The 19,850-nt window shown below is 39.9% G+C and overlaps 2 protein-coding genes across 3 annotated transcripts; one reads left to right on the forward strand and one right to left on the reverse strand.

Moving 5' to 3' along the window:
- Window positions 1-295: 295 nt before the first annotated feature.
- LOC118425816 (DNA polymerase delta subunit 4-like) lies at window positions 296-2,755 on the reverse strand. Its single transcript, XM_035834914.1, has 4 exons — window positions 2,524-2,755; window positions 1,934-2,035; window positions 1,403-1,514; window positions 296-531 (listed from the first exon to the last, which is right to left on the reverse strand). The coding sequence occupies exons 1-4, from the start codon at window positions 2,624-2,626 to the stop codon at window positions 501-503; spliced, it is 348 nt and encodes a 115-aa protein (XP_035690807.1). The 5' UTR covers window positions 2,627-2,755; the 3' UTR covers window positions 296-500.
- A 257-nt stretch (window positions 2,756-3,012) lies between these two features.
- LOC118425815 (transducin beta-like protein 2) lies at window positions 3,013-11,086 on the forward strand. 2 transcript variants are annotated; one of them, XM_035834912.1, is made up of 12 exons: window positions 3,013-3,346; window positions 3,981-4,169; window positions 4,717-4,768; window positions 5,262-5,324; window positions 5,748-5,859; window positions 6,441-6,546; window positions 7,586-7,672; window positions 8,223-8,408; window positions 9,120-9,302; window positions 9,973-10,127; window positions 10,361-10,392; window positions 10,873-11,086. In XM_035834912.1, exons 1-12 carry the CDS (start codon window positions 3,208-3,210, stop codon window positions 10,955-10,957), a joined length of 1,389 nt encoding a protein of 462 aa, XP_035690805.1. In that variant the 5' UTR covers window positions 3,013-3,207; the 3' UTR covers window positions 10,958-11,086. The 2 variants fall into 2 exon arrangements, with proteins under 2 accessions (XP_035690805.1, XP_035690806.1); XM_035834913.1 differs by having other exon boundaries at window positions 3,017-3,346; window positions 3,984-4,169; window positions 10,873-11,083.
- Window positions 11,087-19,850: the final 8,764 nt, after the last annotated feature.

Here is a 19,850-nt window from a genome sequence, read left to right on the forward strand (position 1 = left end):
AACTTAAAAGACCCCAAAAGGTAAAAGAAATAGTCCTGAGCATAAATATATTACTGAACGTACACGTATAGTATACTATATAAACTATACAGCTGAGTTTTCTATTTCATCCCAGCAAATGGACTAACAGGGCCCCGGTTGGGAGATGTGACCCTAGCATCTATTACTACTTACTACTTAGTATTAATAATCATTGTATTAGTTAAGTTTTTCCACTGCATCCATAAGACCACATGTGGTCATTTTGTGCATTTAGCCCTCGGGCATGAATATGCAATAAAGATTATCATTATTAAAACAAAATTACCCTTGCAAACATTGACAATGACACCAATAACGTTAATGTATCTCTGAATGAGCTCTTAATCAAGTTAATGCCATGAAATCTAATAAGATTCTGTCCAAATGTTCGATGAGGATTCTCTTCATATTTCAACCAAGAGTGTATTTCAACACCTAAATGTAATATTACAGCATGCCCCAAGTTGCTGCAAAACAGCTCACAACATCTGCTTGTAGTCATTCCACAGGCTGTATGGAGAAGAAAGTAGAGAAGATAAAACATTTGCAGATGACTGGAATTACATGCATTTACATCATGAAATCTTAGGATAAGTTTTGCACATTATTGCCATGCACAATTGTAAAGCACTTACTAAGTAAATTTCTGTAAGTGAAAAATTGAAACCAGTATATGAACTTGAATGCATTTGCAGCAGGGTTGTAGCCAGCCTGAAATTATTTTCAGTCCCCTTGATTTTGAATGGGAATCCTATCGAGCACCGAAGGCATGGCGTGACGTTGCGCATCATTTCTAGGGGGTCTGGGTCCCTGGGAAACACTATTTCCTGCATTTTGAGGTGCAAATTGTGCTTGTAGACTAAGCTGTTCAATGGCATCTGTTTTGGTGAAAAAGAACACATGGGCTTCAGGTTTTTTTTATATCTTTAACATAACAATTATTGTCTGTCCCAGGGGACGGAATGGGGAAAACTTTTTTTCAGTCCCCAGCTGCAAAATTCCTTCAAAAGACTAAAGGACAGGTGCTGGCTACAACCCTAATTTGCAGTAATAGTTGGAACCTGTACCAATTTAAGTCCTTTCTGTCTACTAAGGGAGTGTATAGAGGTAATTCTTGCCAAGATTGAGCACCAAAGAGACTTGTCTAGTCACAAATATGCAAATGAGTAAAGGCTGAATATGCACCGAGAAAGTCAAATCTGACTTTAGTTATGCAATGTGTCTAGAATAGATAAATGTGACAACAACCGAATAGTATTTGGGGACTAGTTGGTTTTACTATTAGTATTACATTCTGGGTACATATTTAGCCAACAGCCTATTTCGTTTGCACAGTTACTGGACGAAAGGAACCTCATCCTGAAAACAAAAAGTGCCCTACCAGTGTGTGTATTCCTCATCCTCTGTATGCTGTACAATCAAGTCTCGCACATCCTCGGGCGGAGTCAGCCCAAACTTCTCCGCACGCTCCCATCGCTCCAGTCTTGTGATACCTGAAATTGTGGAGGAAACAAATTTGTCAAATTATAAAATGGCTATGAATTTAAGACAACACTTTCAAAAGCCCATATATAGATAGATAGATAGATATACATATATACATACATACAAACACATACATACATACATATAATATATGATACTTAATTACAAATGCAAGACCAGATCACTGATTCATACTACATGACTGGAATCGTTATTTTGTTGTTCAGTATGTAGCCTTGTAGTACTATTGTCTATATAGCTAAAGCTAGTAGCTGTTATTGGTTGCCATACATTGTACCTTGTGCAATTGTTGAGCAATAAAGTTCATCCATTCATTCAATATATCTGTATTTACTGGCTGTATCTACAGACTAGAGGTAACTCAGGTTAAAGCAATTGCAATGTAATATGTGTACAGACTGTCTACCTATGCTGGGCCCATAGTCTGGGTTCAGGTCGAACTGTTTGAGGAGTTGGATATCTGTCTGTCTCTGTAGGACTGCTGCATCACTCGTGCTCTGGGCGGGGGCTGTACATAAGAGGTGGGGGACAGAAGGGATACAATATCAGTATTGTAAGACTATGCTGTAGCAAGTGTATTATCAAAGTAACAAAGACATTCAGTTCAGTCAGTTCAGTCATCCATCTGGTGACACACTATGAAATCCCTCCAGTCCAGACAACTCTGTCTTGCATTACACTTACTAGCCTGGATACCATACCCCAACCTCAAAAATATACTTGAGATATGGCTGGGGTTTGGTAACCAGGCTATACACTTACAGACAGGAGGTCTCCATCTTGGAGGCCAACATCTTCCCCAATCACCCTCTTAAGGGTAAGGGATGGTCCGCCGAACACTTTAAAGTTTACGTTTAATGCAGCCAGGGGCTTATCCAAATTCACAGATGTTGCAGGGAAGATAGTAACATTTTATGACAGTCAGGATCCCTGTCCGATAAAAAAAATTCCACACAGTGTCCAACATCTGCTCGGAGATAACCCTGTTAACGTTACCTTGTGAAGATTTAGCGGCAATCTGTGCCGGTTTTCCCTGCTTCTGAGTCCTCCCTGGCCTCTTTACCTTCTGGAACGTGTCGGTGATCCTCATCTGAGACATTCTGCACTACTTTTCCAGTCGTAGCTGCTATTTTGAACCCTTTTAGCGATGTAAACAAACGAAACAAACAAACACGATCAGCACGCGTGTCTGGGCAAGCGTCAGCTGGCTGTAAACATAGCGGAGCATTCGGCGTCCAGTATTCAGAAGGTCTCACTTTTTTTGTGTTCAAAAGCAAGAATACAATTCTTTATTCTTGTAATATAAGTGAGAATTTGTCAAAAACCTTATAACTTTCTATTTACTTGGTATGACTAACGACCATTAATTAACAGTTTCAGTCTCAAAAATATTACTGCAACCAAGGAGCTTTGCTATTCTAATGCTACCTCCCCATTGATTAGTCGACTAGTCCAGTAAAGGGAACATGAAGGAGGGCTTGTATTGGGGTTCCCGACAATGCTTTACGCTAAATTCAGGTCAAAAAACGGACACAAAATCGCATTAAACTCGAGTAGAGTAAGACTTTTACACAAAATTTGGCTGTATCACTGCGAATTACTTGAATAAGACGGCTTGTGAAAAATCAAGATAGGCTGCCTACGACATACGAAAAATCTGCATCTAGCCCCTCGCGAAACATGGCGGACAACGTGGCAGAAGAGAGCGCCGGTCTGCCTGCTTTGGCCGTTACCGCGGCGGTGGGGGCCGTAGTGCTGCTACTGGTGCTGCTGTGCGGGGTAGGACAGGGTAAGGGGCAGCAGGAGGAAGAGAAAACAGGTAAGCTCGGAGGGGGAGTGGTGCAGGGCTGGAGAAAGGGATGGGGGAGGGGGCTGCCGGCTGGTACTGGTAACGGTTACGTACGTCCGGGTGTAGGGCAAAGGGCATCAGTGTACTCAGCAGGTAGCATAGGCAACTCCCTAAGGAAAGTTCGTATTTTACTTGTGATGTATAATGTTGTTTTCCTCCGCAGGGGCCATCGGCCCCATGTAAGGGAGCTTCAGGCATAAGCCTCAAGCATAAAGAGCAAGGAGGTTGATTTTTAACCTACTTGCACAGACACACTACACACCCACAAAATTGAAGTACTAGTACATGAAAAAAGGTGGATGACGTGGTATGCTTAACAAAAACTTGAGCTGTAGCAAAGCAGCACTACCACTCACTACTTGTTCTTCACTTAAGTTTAATTGAAGATGATTGCTTTACCTTTTTCTTTACTCTAACCAAGGAGCTTTTGCTCTAACTCTAAGTCTAATTAGACATAAATGGTTTTGGTGCTATAGTGCCATAATGCCTTCAATCAAAGCTGGTGTTTTACACCAACTGGTAGTCATATAGCAATTGATCTTTTCAGATTCAGAATGTATCATGTCAAGATGTAAATTTGTTCACCAATTTTCCTCTTTTCAAGCAGAGGAGAAGAACAGCAAAGTGAAGAAACAGCCCAGGAAAGCCAAGCCGAAGCCGGCCCCCAAACAGCGACCAGGCACCCACACCTTCTCCCACACCCTGCTGTCCACATCCCTGAAGGGTCACAGCGGCAGGGTCATGGGACTCGACTTCAGCAATAACGCCAAGTACCTGGCAACATGTGCAGAAGGTTTGTACTAATATGTAATAAATTGTAGCCAGGGTACCAGGCTTTTAGCCCGGCATACGTCATGGCGTCATCTGGACATGCTTTATAGTACAAAATGTATTATGCATTCGACGCATTAGACGCCCTCACACTGGGGAGCAGATCCTCTGAGTCGGACAAGCATGAATTCTGATTGACCAGGAATGCCACTAGGTGATTTGTGGTCACAGTTTTTTAACTCTCTGATACCAGTTTGTGACCTCTCTGACACCAAAAGATTTTAATATATTGTAAAGTTCCTCAGACAGGTAACGTTAGCTGAAGCAAACCCAGGCTAGACCAAGCAGGTTTGTATGATACACAATATCAACCATTGGGTTTAAGACTGTTATCCAACCCAACTCAGCAGGCTTCTAACTAGGAAGGGGTTTGGACATCTAGGAATGCCTTACACTAGTAAAAAAAAAAGAGGACACCCTATGACTGAGGACGCCTTGTTTCCCTGGTAATCACGTACATGTGTACAGATTTTCCTACGCACTCTCACTGCCACTTGTATGCTCCACAGACAGGACTGTACGCATCTGGAGTCTGAAAGACTGGAAGGACAAAGAGCACAAGTAAGTGACTGTGTTCATTTTTTTTTACAGATGTTCAATGGTAGACAAAATTATTAGGTTTTCCCAGCTGGGTGTCTCAGTTATGGTGGCAGTTTACCATAGAAAGAGACAGCTAGGGAAGCGTAACAAATTTGCCTCCAATTGTCTGCTTGGAAACAAGCATCTAAAAAAGGTACAAACTGTACAAACTTATACGTACGAAAAACAAAGACACTTCAGGAATAGGCTCTCAGCACGAAGAGCCATGATCATGGCTTCACGTTCCAACATGAGGAGCCACGATCATGACTCAGCTTTAATTGTTGAACTTTGAATTTCCTGCCAGTGTCCAATAGAATCATTTACCAGAATCTACCACCCAGATGGTTTGTAACTAAAGGAAATTAACCAATCAGTAGCAATTGACCCAAGGAGAAATCAAAGTAACTGTGGTAGAGTCTAATGATAGAGGGATGGAATGAAGCAGTAAGTGAACTGTTCTTTGTGTCCACAGGAGTGTCCAGGTGAATGTGGAGTTGGACCATGCCACCTCGGTCAAGTTCAGCCCTGATAACAGGTAATGTGGTAAAAACTGTCGAGACACTTTAAACTCAGCATTGTGGGCTGTACTGTGAGTTAACCCTTCTTCATTGTCTACGTTTTTGTAATAGTTATGTAGGATATGAGGTACGTTTTGTTTTAGAACATTCGCTATAGACAGATACACAGAACTCTCGTAATTGCCTTCAAGTTGACCATGAATATGCATGTTTAAAGAAGGACAAAATGTTCATGTATCCTTGTTTATAAACTATTGTGTATTGGTAAATTTGTCTACACGTTTTTTAAAAGAGGGAAGTGACTGTAGATAAAGATGGAATTTAGTGGTAATTGAGAGGGAGATATACACAGTTGATTACACAGTTGAGTACATTCATATATGACATATTCCTATTTTTAGATTTTAAATGTTTAACTTAGACTGTTATTATTCCATCAGGGCCTTCATTGTTGCACTTTACAATGGGAACACCATCAGAGTCTTCCGCATTGGCAGAAAAGATGAAGGAACAGGAATTCATGTGTCAGCACTGGAACAGGACTTTCCACAGGTAAGGGAGAGGAACAGTGGAGGAAAGACGAAATATAGATAGTGATATGATTAATGAATCTTTATATGACCAACACATAGAAGAATTACTTACCTAAATTTTTGGGATGGGTCCAAGCCTTGTTTGTGGAATGGACCTATCTAGTACTACTTCTGAGACATGGTGTTAGAGCCTTGTGACTGCAGCAGTGGGTTGTAAGAGGTGAATAACCTGTGTTGCCTTGTGTCGGGCATTGAACAGAGACAGGGGGCGATACAGGTTATCTGGCACTTGCAACCAATTGCTGTGTCTCTGACGTCACATTCAGAAGTAGCAGTAGACTGGTCCATTCTATCAGCCAAGAATTTGGGTAAGTCACAAGGCTTCTTAGTGTTGGTTACTGAGAGTTTAGTCTTCATTTACCAAAACAGATCAACTTTCATGGCAAGCATGGTGATATACAATGTAGATATAATTTTCATATACATAGAGACAAGTTAGATATACATGTACATTAAGTACATGACATGTACATTAAGTACATGTATTAAGTTTTTTCTGCTTAGTCTTACTGACTTAAATATATTTCTCCTCTTATTCAGAAAAGCATCAAAGACATCGTTGGACTTGGGATCTCTTCCAACGGGAAGTTCATGATGACGGCATTTGCTGACACAAGCATCTATGTCTGGAACACCAAACCTGGAGGTCAGGGGTCATGTATGATGTAGCTAGCCTACAGTATTTCCTAACCTGGGGGTCAGGGGTCATGTAGCTAAGTCACAGTATGTCCAAATGTTGAGGTCAGGGGTCATGTATGATGTGCAGTATGTCCAAACTTGAAGGTATGGGGTCATGTAGCTACAGTATGTTCTAACCTAGGGGTCATGGGTCATGTAGCTAGGCTGCATGAAAGCAGAGTCAGTCTGGGTTGCTGGGTCACATAAAAAATGAGATGCTTACAAGTTACACGTAGTTTGTTTTATATACATATATGGTTGTTCATATTAGGATATACCTAAAAGACTTCTGGTCTATGTCAAAGAATTTAGCCAGGATTCTTATATATATTACATTAAGAGTGTAATATACCATCATGATTGATATGTTCAGTGAGATGCTGACTAGTTCTTGTTTATGTGTTTTCCCTGCTGCCCATCCTCTGTACATGGGCAGATCCTGGTGAGTCTGATGCACACCTACAGAGCCTACTTGGAGTCAGCCATTTGTAAATGAATCCATTTGCCATTTCTGTGGCAGCTTGCATGATGAAGTTAAAAAAGCGGTACAGTCATACCTGACCTGTGTGACACAATCTCTTGCTGTGAGGGCCTTTTTTGGTCTCCTCTCATAGAGTTTGTGGCTGTTTACCCCGAACTCAAGGAAAACATTCCCAGAACTACCGATAGAAGCTTTGATCTTTAATAGGTATGGAAAATCCATTCAATAGGAGCTCATGATTCTCTGTTAAGTTATGGATTCCAGTCATCATCACAGCCTCCAACACCATGGTTAACAGACAGTTCTCAGGCTGACAGTAATCAGTCCATGTCATCACATAAGCATGAATCAACAGAACTAGGATGTTCCCAATTTTTCTGACTTAGAGATGTTAGCCATGAAGCTTCTAGGGGCCTGAATACTGGAAGGGCTGCTTCTGCAAGTAGAACTGTTATTTTGTCTTAAGATATTGTTAACCTGGATATCTAATGTCCATACTCATTTAACTTGTTCCTGTCCAATCTAGGTGAAGTTCTGGCCACCATCGACACTCATCAGATGGAGAACTACCATGCAGCTGTGTCCCCCTGTGGCAGGTTTATCGGCTGCTCAGGTAAATACATTTTCTGTATTGGAGCTAAGTGTCTGTGATGCAAATGTAGGCCCATAGTATTTTTTTACTTTAGGTTTTAGGGTCAGTGGGTTTGAGGCACAGCCCATCCCTCTCCTTCCACTGCCTGTTACGACATCATGATCAAAATGGTACCCATTTTTGCACCCGGCCATGGGTGAAATGAGAAAAAGTAACGGATTGACTATAGTTCTGACTTCAGTGCACTTTCATAGTAACTTCATTGTATCACTAGTAGCTTGATAGCTCATCTGTGTTGATACGATCCATTTTGTAGTTTGTACCTTTCGTTCAACTCAAGCAAATTACTTACCTCAACTTTTCGGTTGCAAAGCCGTCAATTCATTACTCGAGTCATGTGTCCCTAAAGTCATGTGCTCAGAGTAATTGAATCACCACTCCTGAAAAGGTTGACAGATGTGCGACCGAAAATTTGAGGTATTAGCAATTTGCTTGCGTTGAACAAAAATTACAAACGCCAAAAAGCAATTTCATAGTATTTATATCTAATGATAATCTGTTGTCCCTACAGGGTTCACCCCAGATGTTAAGGTCTGGGAGGTAAGCTTTACCAAGGGAGGGGAGTTCAATCAAGTCTCCCGAGCTTTTGAGCTGAAAGGCCACTCCTCAGGGGTGTACTCGTTTGACTTCAATGTGGACTCCAGCCGCATGGTGTCTGTGTCTAAGGATGGGACTTGGAGGCTCTGGGACACCAACAGTAAGGACATGTTTAGATGTTATTATTTTCTCTTACTTAAAATAATGCTTGGATCTTGTTACATTTGTGTTTTACCTTCATGGAAGGAAAATATTTCTTTTGCTTTGTTTCTTCTTCCTCTTCTGCTCCAAACAAAGTCGATGACCTCGGGGTCAACCCCGGCTTGGACATGTTCCTTTTTAATTTCGGCTGGTGACATGTATAAGACAGCCCAGCTCAAGCATCAAACCTCTGTGTGTAAAAGAAGCCAACACACTTCTTCTGAAGAGTAGTGGTAAAATGAAGCAACGTGCTTGGTAAGAATTGAAGCTATAGCAAAGTCGTGACTCGAGATCTGCATCACCATAAACATCACCCTCCACCAGGCGCAGCTTGCAGCGACAAACAGAGGATGGTGGAGGTCCCTAGTGAATTCAGTTAGCTTCACGCACCATGTGCAGGAGGACGAGTGAGTGAGCAAAGTTGTACTGCAGTAAGCAGAAGCCATTTAATTGCACACCCTATTTGTCAGAGTGTATTTTGTGCAATTATCCAGGGGGAAACAATGCAAAGTTTTCCAGCTGGACCACACCTGTATGGGATTTGGGGATCCCATGCAATTAAGAGAAGTGTGCAGTAATCTGTTGTGCAATTTAATGGCTTCTACTGTTTTATGCTTTGGAAAGCATAATGCTTCACCTCAATTGACGATAATGTGGTTGTGTTGTACAGTTGAGTACCAGAAGGGTCAGGAGGCCAGCTTGCTGAGCAAGGGGGACCTGCACAGCTCGGCACACTGTATGGTTGCCATGGCGCCCAACGGTTCTTCCTTCGCCATAGCGCAGGGTTACGACATCAGCCTATACTCCACAGAAAGTGGGCAGGAGGAGGAGAAGTTCACAGATGTTCATGCAGGTAGATACAAAATATACTAGGTCTTTTTGACAAGCACAGTTAACAGTGGAGCACAGCATAACATCCCCTTCTAAGGACTGTTATTCCTTTCAATAGCGTGTACATGTACTGGGTATGTTGAATGACAGACACAGCTGTTATTCTTACTCCAGAAGCAGGGCCACCAACCACTTGTACTACAAACACTACATGCTGAAGCATACACAACATTTTTGTGTTTTAAGGCAATACTTCCTAAGTATACCTCTGTTACTTTCTTTATGGGGTTATAGTAAACTTATACATTCTTGATAGAGGTTGTTTGAGAAGTGATCTAGATGGTATATCTATGACTCGAAGGTAAATATAAAAGGTAGTCCTATATCCTTAATCTTTTTTAAGGTTGTAGGACCAGTGAGGTGTTTGTTGTATCTAGGGCAAAGTATTAAAAGACAGAGCCCAACCCTCTACTTCATTACCATTTACCTTCCAGAAGTCAGATACTCATTTGAAGTGACGAAAGTCGTGTCTGTTTAGGGCTTTCAGGCGCATCAGGATTAGAGCCTATTCTGTGCCAAGCTCCCTAATTACTAACACAATGCCACTAACTATAAGTACAACATGCTGAAACATGTTGGTGTTCCAATGACATCATCGCCTGAAAACACTCTCTATTGATTTCTTTTTTCAGAACCAGTTACGGCTGTGGCCTTTGACCTAGGAAGTAAATACCTGGTGTCTGCAGGTGACAAGCACGTCCGAGTTCTACACAACACGGTCGGGTACCGGGCCCTTCTGCACGATCTACAGCACAAACTCAAGACCACTCAGAGCACTGCTTACAAGGTACATGTAAAGTCATTATATCTGTTGTACCGGTTAGCATCCATCTGTCTCGGAAGACAATGGTAGGCGACTTACTGCCTTACTTCAATTTCTCTTTCTCATCATTTTTGTGGTCCCCACAGGAAAACATCTTAGTTAACGTTAATTAAGTCAATATGGCCTAACAGTAACATAAAGTATAAATAAGATTTGAGCAAACGTTCTTCATCTAAACATTCTTTGTTGCTTTACAGGAGAGACTAAAGGAACAGATAAAGGAGACAGAGTGAGTACATCTTTCATTCCATGAAATTGAAAATCTGTCAGAAAATAAAAAGATGTATGGATTTGCCAAAAAGCAGTAACTCAAGCAACTGGATATGATTTTGGAAACACTCCAACCTTCCGTTGTATTTGTTTGTGACAATGAAGAAATCTTGTTGGGGAGGTTCTCCAGTGTCACTGGTGAAAGACATAGGATGGTTGTCTGAAATATCTGTTTCCAAAACCATATCCAGTTGCTTGAGTAACTGCTCTTTGGTGTATCTTATTACATGTACCTGGTAACCTTTGACATATCTATAGATCTGCACCTGTATAATTTTGTCTGCATTGGTCTTTAACTACATACAAACATTCAAATTTTCTTGGTAAGTTCCAAATTTAAAAGCAATTCTAAAGCCTCATTCATCACCATTGTGCAGCTGTAAAACAGGTGAAGCTTACAAGTATCCATAATCCAAAATGTATTTTTTTCTAATTTCAGGGATGCTCTTAAATCTATTGTGGGAGAGGAGAAAGGTGAAAAAGACAAGAAAGATAAGGAGAACAGCAAGAAGAAAGGGAAATAGTGACAGAATTGTAAATTAGACAAGCCTCAATGCTGTAACCTGTATCCAAACCTATTAAAACTGCCAAGAATCTTCATTCTCTCACTCAAATATTTCTAAGTGAGGCCACACCAATTTAATTTCTTGGTTCACGGATTCGCTCGCTCCTATTTTTTGAAAAAAATAAATAAAAATAAAAATTACCACTCAGCAAATTTCCACCATTAATGAAGCCATTCACCAACTTTCTGGTGTAGCAAATTGGCCTTTATATAATAAGCTCCTTAAAGTGTGGGTACAGGTGCTGTTACTGTACGATAATAGTGTTTTTGTACTTTTTTCAAGCAGAAAACTTTTTTTCTTTATGTTTTGGATTAGTCGTTACCTTTACCCCAACCATTTTACAATTTTTATTTTTATTTCGCCCTCTCGCTCCATATTTTTAATGAAAAAATCCGTGAACCAAGAAATTAAATTGGTGTGGCCTGAGAGGATGAAGAAGCTATGCTGTACTTCACTGGTTGAGTCCACTAGCCTGCATCATACACATACAGCCTTCGTGCTGTTAATCATAGGTTAGCATAGCAGCAAAGCTGTTCCAGGCTTGCTCGCAAGGATCAGCAGCAGGACCTAATCCTAGTTTTGGAAGAATAGCAGCAAAGCTGTGACTTGCTTGCAAGGGTCAGCAGCAGGACTGATAACCCTAGTTTTGGAAGAATAGCACCTGAGCTGTAACCCAGCAACATGTAGTATGGAAAACAACAATATTTCTGTTTGCCATCTCTTTGAGAATAGCACTATGACTGTACCCTAGCTAGTGACGGGCAGCATTAGAGTTGTTCCTAAAGTGGGTATCTGTTGGGGACAAATTATAGTCGCAAATTTCCCCTTGCTGTCACACTAAGAAGCAACATACGGGTAAAATATCTGATCTCTACAAACAAAAAGGCATTACCCAAAATAATACATCCTAAGTATTGGCCCCAAGTTAAATACAAGATGACCCGGTGCTGTTCTTTACTAGTAGGGGTGTTGCTGTGCTTTTCTTGCATGAAAATGCTGGGGTCAGCTGCTGTCCTTGAAAGACTTAGGTCACATTTCCAAACCGGGGCCCGGGAGAGAAAAGAATGAAATAAAAGTCATCAACATACACAGAATTTCAAAATAAGATTCATGGGCATGATATGTGTATATTTCTATGTATACATATTAATTTTTAATTTCTTGAAACATCCCGACCGGGCCCCGGTTTGGAAATGTAACCTAAGCCTTAACAGCAGTTTTGGCCCCAAATGAAATCCAGGGTGTTGCCGTGTTGCTTTCCTTTCATGAAAACTGCTGTCCTTAGTAACAGTGCTGTCAGGTTGTGCTGTTCTCCACCAGATGGGTACAGCTCTGCTGCTATATGTAGAACGTTTAAGTTTTAGCATTCTATTGTGAGTCCATCTAACATGCTTGAGGCATCTCATGTTCTCTAAACTTCTCAGCTGATTCTTAGTCTTACTAATCTTAGTACATTTTGTCTACTAACCTTTAGATACGTTGATTGAGGTTAGACAGGTAATAAAATACACCCAAAGGCAGTTCACTCAAACAACTTATAACTATATCCAGTTGCTTGAGTAACTGCTTTTTGGTGTAACGTGTAGATTACAAGTACAGGTACTATAGAAACCTTACTGCTAGCATACTAGACAAGTTAGTTATTGATGGTAGTTAATTTAGTAAACGTGTCAGAAAAATATTGGTCTTCTGCTTCTTATTTACTTTTTAGGCAATGTTGATTTGATTAAATGGATGACATCCCTATAAGCATGAATTTTTGTCTGTTTAAAAAAAGTTTTTGGCTATAAGTTGTGCAAAGCAACCACAAAATAAGCATGAATTAGATACTGATGTTATTATAGTATGCCAAATTCATTTCATTTAGTCAAAGAAGTTGTGAAAAAATATTGAGAACACTTTTGCATGGTGGTTCCCAGAGGATGTCATCTATACACCTAAGGTTGAATCAGTATAGCTTTAGCAGGTCAAAAATCATGTTCATTTTGTGTCTTTTACCAGTGTTTGAATCATGATCACAGTCACGAAAAACTTATTTTGTTGAAGACTATTTCAGAATAATTTATTTTTCAATAATTCTTCAACTTGTGTGAACAATTTTACCTTATCTTGATGATGATGAGGTAAAACTAGAAAGTGTATTGACTAGTAATATTTTTGGGATGTAAATGTGAATTCTTTCATTTAGACCCTACTGTTTCTGTAAATGAGTCACAATTTTATGATGTATCAAATGCTGTGATACAGACTTTGATATGATAAAAAGTCATGACAATCTACTAAACATGACAGGCATATACATGTAGTGTTTAGGGTTAGGGTAGCTTACTGTGTCAATCATTCTATGTAGGACTGTCTCCAATGTTAGGGGAACTTGTACATTTCGTAGTTGAGGCGTCACAGCATTCAGCGTCAGATTAAAATGAAGCCAAGGCAAGTAGATTTTATGGATAACATCGTCTACAGACTAAATTTACCTGCAAATCCAATGTGCATGAGTGCAAAAAATCAGGAAACCCACATTTATATAATATTAAGTGCAATATAAGAATTGAAGTGATAAAACAAGGTGTCACAACCAAGAAGTATTTTAATCCTGCGTCCATTAACTAAGTAAGTAATCCATTCCTGTATGTACAAATTTACGATAGAACTTACAGATGTTTACTACATATATTGTTGGAGGGTAAAGAACTATTTTGAGATCATGCTAAAATCAATGTGTGCAATGATGTCATCCATAAAATTTACTTGCTGTGCCCCTAAGGTCTTCATCTGAAATACACATACAGCAATACCCAATTAGCTTAGGCTGGAAGCTACAGTGTAGCTTGGTTTGGGCTGAAAGAGCGAAATAACCTAGGCAAGTCCATGTGACTTGTAAAATGTATGAAAAAGTAGTTGGTAAGATTTGTCCCTTGTAGTACAATATTGTATTGAACAATAGCTGTCATGTCACACAGTCTACACTACATGAGACACGGTGTTTTCAAACTAATGTTTACTAACACCAAACATGGAAATAAACCATGATTAAAATATGAATTCAACAAGAACAAGACGTGCGTGTAGAAGATTTACTCACAGAATGCATACAAATTTTACGTAAAGCATACGATTACTACAAGTTAACGGACACATAGTATTTTACACAATCCTCTGAATATCTAAATGCAAATGATCATCAGTTCCCACATCTTCAAAGAAGCGAATTGATTGTGCTATTGCTGACAGAAGCACTTTGAAGGAAACTGATTATCATCAACATTCAGCCCCAAGGAGAGAACCATTCTTTATAGTGTTCTGCAGACTACACATTCAGCACTAAGGAGAGAACCATTCTTTATAATGTTCTGCAGACTACACATTCAGTACCGAGAAGAGAACCATTGTTTGTAGTGTTCTGCAGACTACACATGCAGCTTCAAGGAGAGAACCATTCTTTATGGTGTTAAGCAGACTACACATTCAGCACCAAGGAGAGAACCATTCTTTATAGTGTTCTGCAGACTACACATTCAGCTTCAAGGAGAGAACCATTCTTTATAGTGTTCTACAGACTACACATTCAGCACCGAGAAGAGAACCATTGTTTGTAGTGTTCTGCAGACTACACATTCAGCTTCAAGGAGAGAACCATTCTTTATAGTGTTCTACAGACTACACATTCAGCATCAAGTAGAGAACCATTCTTTATAGTGTTCTACAGACTACACATTCAGCACCGAGAAGACAACCATTCTTTATAGTGTTCTGCAGACTACACATTCAGCTTCAAGTAGAGAACCATTCTTTATAGTGTTCTACAGACTACACATTCAGCACCGAGAAGACAACCATTGTTTGTAGTGTTCTGCAGACTACACATTCAGCACCGAGAAGAGAACCATTCTTTATAGTGTTCTGTAAGCTACACATTCAGCACTAAGGAGAGAACCATTCTTTATAGTGTTCTGCAGACTACATATTCAGCACCAAGAAGACAACCATTATTTAGAGTGTTATACAGACTACACATTCAACACCAAGGAGAGAACCATTCTTTATAGTGTTCTGAAGACTACACATTCAGCACCGAGAAGAGAACCATTCTTTATAGTGTTCTGCAGACTACACATTCAGCACTAAGGAGAGAACCATTCTTTATAGTGTTCTACAGATTACAAATTCAGCACCGAGAAGAGAACCATTCTTTATAGCGTTCTGTAAACTACACATTCAGCACCAAGTATAGAATAATTCTTTATAGTGTTCTGCAGACTACACATTCAGCACCAAGGAGAGAACCATTCTTTATAATGTTCTGCAGATTACACATTCAGCACCAAGGATAGAACCATTCTTTGTGGTGTTCTGCAGACTACATATTCAGCACCGAAAAGAGAACCATTCTTTATAGTGTTCTGCAGACTACACATTCAGCACCAAGTAGAGAACCATTCTTTATAGTGTTAAGCAGACTACACATTCAGCACCGAGAAGACAACCATTCTTCGTGGTGTTCTACAGACTACGCAGTAAATTAAGTTATGAATGAATCGGACGATTCTGGTACCTCTACACAAGTACGCATATATTACCAGTAGGTGCCAAACGTTTACGTGAGAAACATTAGACGAAGAAGAAAGAATAAACTTTGTTTTTCTCCTTGTCTTTCTAGGGTGCGCCGAAACACACCCTATTTCTATGTAAGTGCAATAACCGGGTAGTTTTAGATCATTATAAAACTAGATTCCTTTTATTTGCTTTGCTTTCGACACCAGTCTTTTAATCCATAAGAAACGATAAAGACATTATGAAATCGTAAAATATTTTTCAAGCTGTTTTTGATACGGCTCTTTTGATATGTAAAAACCAAAGAGAGTGGTTGTGTCTGTATTAGTATTTGATTGATATTAGTCTCGCCAGAAAAACGTGCGATGTTTGTTGTCCACACAAAAGGATTTTCTTTAATTTTTGGTTTATTCGAAAATCCTTGGTTTCTATAAATTTCTCAAGGTAAGTTTGTTGTTCACACATAAGGATTTTCTTTAATCTTTGTTTCTCAGAAAATCCTTGGGTTCTATAAATTTCTCAAGGTAAGTTTGTTGTCCACGCAAAATAATTTTCTTTAATCTTTGGTTTCTTAGAAAATCCTTGGTTTCTATAAATTTCTCAAGGTAAGTTTGTTGTCCGCGCAAAAGGATTTTCTTTAATCTTTGGTTTCTCAGAAAATCCTTGGTTTCTATAAATTTCTCAGGGCAATACAGATAAACCATACATTGTGCTTCAAGCCTCGGCAGTTACAGGTTTGTGCTTTTTTCCCGTCCGCCAGGAAACCTGACAAGTGACACCATGCAGCAGCAGCAGCAAACTGGTGAAAGAAGTAAATATGTTTTTTTTAATATCAACTTTCTATTGCTGCACATGTCCGTGGATCAGTTTTTTTCTGTTTGTGTATCTATATAGCCGGTTTAACCATCATTCAGTGTAATACATCGGCTTCGCTAATCTCCAAGCAGATCCTACTTACGGTAGCATAAGAAAGCTGATAATTTTGATTATTTCCACCAGGCACCACCCCCATGCAGCAGTCACAGACTGAATGGCAATCAGTTGCAGACGCTGCTGCGAACACACCCAACCCTTTGTACGCCTCCACAGCAGGTAAAACTTGTAACCATGCAGGTTTGCAGTACTACCATTGCCTTGTGTTTGTCGGGTTTTGCCTGCTTTTATTAGTCGTGTTATTATGCGATCACGAACAGAAGGCGTCCCAAAGATAAGTGTTTCACGGGACATAGCTGTCCTATTGGAGAAAAGGCTTCTAATTAGATACTTGTCGGTGGTTATATTTTTCACAACCATCAATATTGTACAGCAGACTATGATACGAGTAGTACCTCGACTTAACGAACAAATTAAAACTGCATATTAAAGCAATACGGATGCCGTCAAAAATATTAAACTTCAACAAACGGGCCGAAAAGTTAAAAGTTCACTATATATGTTATAATGTTATATGTTATAATAGATTGCTTTCATTCAAGAAATATATCCTTTAGTGCCAAGACCTCAAAGGTCAAATTTGACCCTTAGCAATGTCGTTTAGTATTTCTAAGTGTTCAATAAAATCTAGATCTCCTTTCCAATTTTTTATCGCCGATCTTTGTACACAACTAGGATTTATGTACAATCGACAGCCGACAATTCTGACTGGTGTATTGCAGATAAGGTGCAGCTGCTAATGGAGCAGGTCGTTTCGCAACAATGTCAGTTCGCCACAGTTATTTCGCCACAAGACAAATCGTTTCCCAACAAAGCACATGTCATTTCGCCACAAGGCACAGGTCATAACGCCACATTTGAATGTTATTTCTCCATATGGCCTAATATAGCGTTAGAAGTCGTATTCCTACTACTAGGTAGAACTCCTAGCTAAACATTGACGTCTCATACATGCAAATAACTAAATATGCGTACAAAAAGCCAAGAAATGATGCAAGTTTACTAGAGCGGCCAGCAAGCAGCACTTAATATACAAACTATGTTTTGCCACCATTTCAACTCCTCCAATATCTAATGATCGTGTGGCCAGCTTTTCAAAGAAGCATTCGTATCTTGAAAGGTCCTATTTTCTAACAGACTACGCTCATCCGGATGGAAAAAGCAGTCGCCTTACTCTCTGTGGCTTCATCCGCTCCCACCGCAGCTGCATGGCCACCGGCATTGCCGTCCTGCTTAGCCTTGTCGCTGTGGGACTCGCCCCTCTGACGTTCATCAATAAAGAGGTAAGCACAAATACACCATTAAGCCTGTTTTCAATCTTTTTGACGCTGATTTTGTTGTCTTTTTGAAAGGCTCCTTTTTATTTTTTTTATTCTCATGTACACATATAGGAAATATCTCAACTGTCCACCGATTTTAACTCCTTGAAACACGATCAATACGATATGCACCAACTGTCCACCACCATTGACGCATTGAAGCGCGACCAAGACAACATTTCCACCACCGTGAAAGACTTAAAGCGTGACCAAGATTACATCCGCCAACTGTCCATCACTGTTGACGCATTGAAGAGCGACCTGAACAAGGAGCGAAACCGAACCAACGCCCTGGAGCAGCGTCTTCGCGAGATTGGTAAGACTTTATGTTTGTTACGTAAAGTGACACACACGTGGAATGTGTGTAGGAGAAAGACGTCTTACTTTAACAAATCTAAAACGTTCCAGTTATTCTAATGCCAGAATCTGGAACTCTGGGCATAACAGAACTATACAACTTAACTGGAAATAAGGTATTCTAATGCAGAATAGGTAAAGATTTGCAATTACTGCTTTTCTATATCACATTAGCTTGATGTTGTTACAAATTGTGATTCCAGCACCTTGTCCCGGCGGTTACACAAAGTGGCGTAGACTCTGCTACAAGGCCTTCAACACAGAGAAGACCTTCAGCGGAGCGGCCGAGACCTGTCATGACGACGGCGGCACCCTCGCCATACCCCGAGACGCTGACACCAACGCCTTCCTGATCTCCTTGTACAATTCCTTGAGCGACAATCGGGCCTTCTTGTTCGGCCTGCACGATTGGCGCGAAGAGGGAAGGTTTGAGTGGGTGGATGGTTCTGCACTAGGGACGTACAACTCCTGGGGTCCGGAGCAACCTGATAACTATGACGGTATTGAAGACTGCGTTCATTTCGACGCACGCCCAGGCCCACAGGAAGACACATGGAACGACACACCGTGCTACAAGGCATATCTCTTCATATGCCAGACTGCTCCAGGTAACTTTTTCCAGAAACCCTTCATCTAGTTAAAATGGCACCGCTTTAGTATGCATCAAATCTAACTAAGCATCGTTGCTCATGTTGACAAAAACCATGTCAAAATACACAATTTCACTTCTCACACATGTTACTTCTGCTCCTTTGTTCTAGGAGGTCCATAGGTGGCAGGTGTAACTCTCCTGAGCACAATGCAGCAGCTATCCGACCAGCCGCAGTAAAACTCACCAGCAACATGTACGTGAAATTTGGAATTACATCCAGCAATGAGCTTAATATAGCCCCTGGATATCTAGATGATGTTACGTAGGAAATAAACTTGCAAAAAAGATGGCACGTAGAAGACACGTAGAAACACATATAGAAATACTTTACAAGCAATTAATGCTATTTGCCAATAATGCCAAAAAAGAAATTAACGTTTGACCTAGGGAAAACAAAGATTATAGTACATTCAACAAAAGGGGTCACTTATTTCCCATTATATTGCTCATCATACCATAAAACGACATAGTTCCAACTTACTGTTACCTAGGAATTATTTCTAAAGCATGATTTACATTTAGCACTGCCGTAAAGAATCTACAAAAGAAGGCCCTAAGAGCATTATCTAGTATTAAAAGTACACTAGGAGGAACTAGATCTTCTGTATCTCTACGTTGTAAACTGTTTGACACGTTTATCCTGCCGATATTATTGTATGAATCTGAAGTCTGGTTCAGTAGCAAATTGAACGACAAGGATGATTGTATAGAATGTAAATTAGCCAATGAAGTACACACAAGTAGTCCTCAATATGAAGCTTATGTGGTACTGTAGGAACTAGATCGTCGTAAAGCACGTACCCTTTTTACATATGTCTTACTAGACAGTACCTTATATGAATATGAATGCCAATCTCTCTATCTCAATGGACAATATTTAAAAGACAATGTCTGAGAAAAATACTTATTATCATTATTATCATCATTACTGTTACTATTATTATCATTACTATTACTATTGTTATCATCATTATCATTATTATTATAATAATTGTTATAATTATCACCATTATCATTATTATCTTACAATTGCATT

Source organism: Branchiostoma floridae, chromosome 11 (genome assembly GCF_000003815.2).
Source record: "Branchiostoma floridae strain S238N-H82 chromosome 11, Bfl_VNyyK, whole genome shotgun sequence".
Classification (NCBI taxonomy): domain Eukaryota; kingdom Metazoa; phylum Chordata; class Leptocardii; order Amphioxiformes; family Branchiostomatidae; genus Branchiostoma; species Branchiostoma floridae.

Coding starts and splice junctions, on each gene's coding strand:
- LOC118425816 (XM_035834914.1), bottom strand. CDS start 2,626: ATGTCTCAGATGAGGATCACCGACACGTTCCAGAAGGTAAAGAGGCCA. Junction 2,036..2,523: donor TGCCGCTAAATCTTCACAAG/GTAACGTTAACA, acceptor TCTTATGTACAG/CCCCCGCCCAGAGCACGAGT. Junction 532..1,402: donor GATGAGGAATACACACACTG/GTAGGGCACTTT, acceptor TTCTCCATACAG/CCTGTGGAATGACTACAAGC.
- LOC118425815 (XM_035834912.1), top strand. CDS start 3,208: ATGGCGGACAACGTGGCAGAAGAGAGCGCCGGTCTGCCTGCTTTGGCC. Junction 3,347..3,980: donor GCAGGAGGAAGAGAAAACAG/GTAAGCTCGGAG, acceptor CCTCTTTTCAAG/CAGAGGAGAAGAACAGCAAA. Junction 5,325..5,747: donor AAGTTCAGCCCTGATAACAG/GTAATGTGGTAA, acceptor TTATTCCATCAG/GGCCTTCATTGTTGCACTTT.